General features: G+C 27.1%; 1 protein-coding gene across 1 annotated transcript in view; it reads left to right on the forward strand.

Annotated features, from left to right (window-relative positions):
* Positions 1-207: 207 nt before the first annotated feature.
* LOC111613168 (dynein heavy chain 8, axonemal-like) overlaps positions 208-5,146 on the forward strand; it is a 28,437-nt gene continuing 23,498 nt past the window's right edge. The window contains exon 1 of the mRNA XM_023354493.1: positions 208-347. Within this exon, the coding sequence (XP_023210261.1) occupies positions 224-347 (124 nt within the window). The 5' untranslated portion in view covers positions 208-223. The remainder of the gene's footprint in view (positions 348-5,146) is intronic.

The raw sequence follows: 5,146 nt of genomic DNA on the forward strand, positions 1-5,146 counted from the left end.
TATATTATATATTTTAATTATATTTGTATACAAGAACGTAGCAATTTGGAGCCCCATCTTGACTATAAAATTACATCTGTTGGTATTTGCTATAAATTATTTGTTTACACTGTTATTAAATGATTTTAAATAAACAATATTTTAAACATTCAATATTTAATAAATTATAAGTAGTAATTTTTTTTGTTTGTTTTATTTTTTATTGTTGAAGGAACATTTAAATATGTTAAATTCTAAGGAGGTTAGAAAAATTACCAGAGCATATAATGAACTTGGTGCTGTACTTGTTGAATATGAAATGATTCATCATATTGTTTGGCAAAACAGTGTTGTTTCTACTTTAAAAGGTAATTAATTATTACTTATAAATATCATAAAGTTTATCTCAAAATAATTATTGCTTTAAATATTATACAAGGTGCCTCATATAAAATTGGCTTTACTCAGTGGAAAGGATACAAATGAATTTAGGCAAAATACATTTGTTAGAAACTTTATTTTAATATTATTTAAGCATACAGAAATTTAAAAAAGATGTTGAAAATGGTGTCCTTATGCATCTGCACACCTTTGTGTACAAATAATCGTGTTCAAACTGACATTAAATAAAATACTGATGTTGATAGCCTCAAATGTATAAATGATAAACTTCTTAAAGCCTGATGAGTATATAATGAAATAACCAATGATCGCCTGAAAGATTGGGCTAGAATTTGGCTAATTAATTGATTAATGTAAAGTAATTTGTCACTAGAGGTAGATGTTAGGTACATCTCTTAACTAAATTAATAATTATAATTTTAATAAATTATTAAATTATTTAGAACCTTCTGGAATAAAATAACTGACCTGGGGTGGGGCTTGAACCCACAATCTCTGCTTGCCATGTAGTGTGATTGCCTGTTATGCCACTCGGACCCTGAGCAAGGTCTTTTCTTTCACTGCTTCAATGCTTCTGCAAATGCTTTTCTTCAGTTTGCGTATACCATTCTTACTTATACCTTTGGTCTCATAGACTGTTTTTTTTAAAATATATCTTGAAAGCTTACATCACTATTTAATCATCTCAGCCTGACTGAGATAATTAAACACTAATTAAAATAAAAATTAAAAAAAATTAAAATACAAGGTGTGTACCTTATTTTTTTTATTTTAGTTTTTATTACTTGTGTAAGTATATATCTGACAATCTGTTTTAAACTATTAGCAGTTACACATTGAATAAATATTAGGTTTTAATTACATAATGTAATTGATTTTAAATAAATATATAAAAACAATTTCAAAAATTGTTGCTATTAATGTCTGTTATATTATATCATCTTTTTCAAATAATATTTCAAATATAAATTTAATTCAAAGATGTAATTATTAATTTTTAGAAAAGAAAAGATTAATTAATATTGACATTAATATTATTAATATTGAAGTCAATATTAATAATATTGACTTCATTGTCTTAGAAAAATGTTTTTGTATATTATTTAAGCAACACATTTTTATATAATATATGAAATTAATTATATAGAAATTAGATTATTGTGATTACAATTAAATTTACACTAAAATGAAATTAAGTGACATGGTCATTTCATTAATGAAGAATTAATGAAAATATTGTGATAATTGCCCGTCGTCATTTTTGTATATAAAAGTAAATTGTCAGTTATGAAGCCTTCATTTATAAGCTTCTAGAATGTTCTGTCATCCATTATTGTCTAGAGCAGTGGTTCCCAATTAGTTTTTCCTGCATACCACTTCAAGAAAGAGCTGAAACTCGCATACCTCTTATAGCAGAAATTCATATTAATCCATACTAATATTATAAATTTGAAGGTAATTCTGCCAGTCTGTCTGTTACCTTTTCATGTCTAAACTGCTGAACAGGTTTTAATATAATTTGGCACAAAGATAGCTTACATGTTCGAGATGGACATAGGCTACATTTTACTGCGAGAAAATATCTTACTCTTACGAGAAAATTTGAAATATTGCAAGCGAAGCTGTAAGTAGACAGCTAGTGATAAATAGAATAAGTTTTGTTGTGAATGTGTCTCTTTAATCGGATCAATTCAGTTCAGTAGACTATCAATACAGCTTTCAGGTTAGATACTTCTTTTATTGTTTTGACATATGCATTTCGGACTTAAAATACATATAAGTCCGAAATGCATAAGTCAAAACAATAAAAGAAGTATCTAACCTGAAAGCTGTATTGATAGTCTACTGAACTGAATTGATCCGATTAAAGAGACACATTCACAACAAAATAGCAGCTACCATAAGTGATATTTTAGAATAAGTGTTTTTACATTTATTACCTTTAAAATACAATTCTAATAATAATGAAAATAACATAACGTTATTTAATTTTAATGCGACAAATGTACACAATTTTCTTTGCACAACTTTGTAAAATCTGGTTGCTTTTTGGTCAGCTTCAGTCTCAAGTTATCTTCGAGTTGAAGTCGGTGACGATGTTTAGTTTTCATGTTTGTCATGGCCGAAAATCCACTCTCACAGAGGTATGTTGTGCAAACTGGTAGTAAATATTTTATTGCCACTTCTCTGACATGATAATAATGATAATTGTACAATTAACACAAATTGTGTTAATTGTACAATTCTTGTTTCTTGCGTAAAAATTTCATTTATGTATTGTCATAAATGTATTTTTTTTAAATGAAATTACGAGAATATTTTTAGTTATAAATAAACAAATTTGTGCATTTGACATCATATTGTAAATTGCCGAATTTTTGATGGTCCACCCATTATTTTTTTGATTGCTTCATCTCATGCATTTAAATTTTGAATTGATCGATTTTAGACTGCTGCATGTACCCCTTCATGCAATTTTGTATACCCCCAGGAGTACGCATACCACTAATTGGGACCCATTGGTCTAGAGGAGCAATCAATTCAGCAGAAGAGGATATATATATATATTGACTTGTGGTTGAGAGAGTGACACTCTTTTATTTTCGATGCAATTACGGGAAGAATACAAAGGTGATTAGCGACAACAGGACTGTGCAAGGGAAGAATTATGAAATTAAATGGACTCTGTTCCAGTTGATGAGATGACCAGGAGGAGGCAGCGATTATGCTATGTGAAAATTTGAGGAACTTTTCTCCTCTCTGCTGTATTTTTGATTGTCTGCTGACATTAGGATTGTCTTGTAAGAAAATTTGTGGATTAGACTAATATGTCATTTTCATTGCAATGAAAAGATAAATCAACTGATTTGTAACTAGAATCTCAAACATATTTTTGAATACCTCTGATTATTGCTTGTATCAGATTTTATGTTCACTCAACTTTGAATTGAGGGAATTAAAATTTACAATGTCAACATTATTATTTAACTCTAATTTTAATTAATAAATTAACATTAATTTTCTAATTTTAAGTTAATAAATGAAGTTGATGAATACTGTAACTAAAAATATTTAAATATTTCGAAACATTATTTCCTTATAAAGTTAAATAAACTTCTGTTAATAAATATTTATAACCAATTGATAATCATTTTCCTTACAGATATGTTATTTAATAACCGAACAGAATTGTATATAATGAGATATTGCTGATATTAGTAAGGATATTGAAAATTTCTTGTAAGTTAAAATTATGAAAAAGTGTCCCATCTATAATAAAACTCTAAATGATTTAGAAATAACTTTATTAACAAAAAAGATGCAATGTACATTTGTAGGATTCTACAAATAACAACAAATAGTCACAATTTTTATCAGATTCCAAAGCTTAAGAAAAAACAAATGATAGATACTGGATTGCAAAAGAAATTAATTAATATTAATCAGCTTAATAACTCTTGTAGCAGTTATTGTTTAGAAGACAAAGAAGAAGAATCACAAAAAAATCTAAAAACTGTCTCTTGTTCTGTTAGTTGCCTATATTTTTATTACCTTGACTATAAATCTAATATCTTTGTCTGCAGGATTATTAGGCTGCAATTTGAAAAAATTGTAGCTTTATGAATTGCCACTGCCATCCGTCTGTCCATGTCTTTCTTCATCTTGTTAATCTTTATTATTCTGTTAGTGAGATCATTTAATACATACAGGATTCCTAAACACCTGGAAAATCAGGGATTTTCATTAGTATTCAGAAAAAGTCATGGAATGTCAGGAAATTTGTTAAAAATTGTAAAAAAGTCAGGGAATTTGCTTCCTTGGCTGTTTCGTGGATTTTTGCTGACAATATGCTTGACTAAGTGTAGCCATCTGCAGACAGCAAGAAGTAATGTGGTCAATACAACTTATGAAAAGGGGTGCAGAATATTTTCAGGACTCAAAATTTCTCCCAAGTTTACACAAAATTTTTCCAAAAATTTACAAAGTACACAAAATGATAAATAGTGTAAATGGTATTATTTATCATTTTTTATTAGATTTTATTTCCAGTTTATTAATATTTTATAAAGTTCAGGAAATTTATTAAGAGATAAATTTAATAAATATATACTTTTGTACATGGATTATATAGAATTTGTTAATGAATAATAGAAAAAAATTGATTTTTTTTTTCAGTCATGTATATTTATGGTTGTGGATTAATAACAGAATAAAAAATTTTATTAATACATTTTATTTTTAATTTTAATACATTTGCAATTATAAAAAAATATATAACTGTTAATTAGAAAAAAATAATTAAAATGTCAGAGAAGCAAAACATATGTGCATAGTAAGTCAAATGCTGTTTTATTTTGTCAATGTGCCATACTGTAAGTGATGTGAGGGTTTTGTTTTAATTTCCATGACTTTCCCTGACCAACTGTACAAAGTTGGTCAGGGAAAGCCATGGAAATTAAAACAAAAATTTGAGTAGGAACCCTGTACATAAGAATTAGTACGAATTGAAATGAAATAATTATAAATTATAATAGATAACTGTGGCTACTTGCCATATTTTAAACCGTATGATTTGTATATATATATGTTACAGTTAAAAGCCGTTTTTAGTTAGAACACATTTTGTCTAGTTGAAACTAGTTTATACTGAATGTCTTTGTTAAAACCCGTTTTGTCTAGTTAAAACTAGTTTTAACTCAAATTCATTTTTGACTAGCAGTAAATTCTAGTTTTAACTAGACAAAACGGGTTTTAACAAAGACAT

Source organism: Centruroides sculpturatus, unplaced genomic scaffold (assembly GCF_000671375.1).
Source record: "Centruroides sculpturatus isolate CEXI.00-Female unplaced genomic scaffold, Cexi_2.0 scaffold1806, whole genome shotgun sequence".
NCBI classification, from domain to species: domain Eukaryota; kingdom Metazoa; phylum Arthropoda; class Arachnida; order Scorpiones; family Buthidae; genus Centruroides; species Centruroides sculpturatus.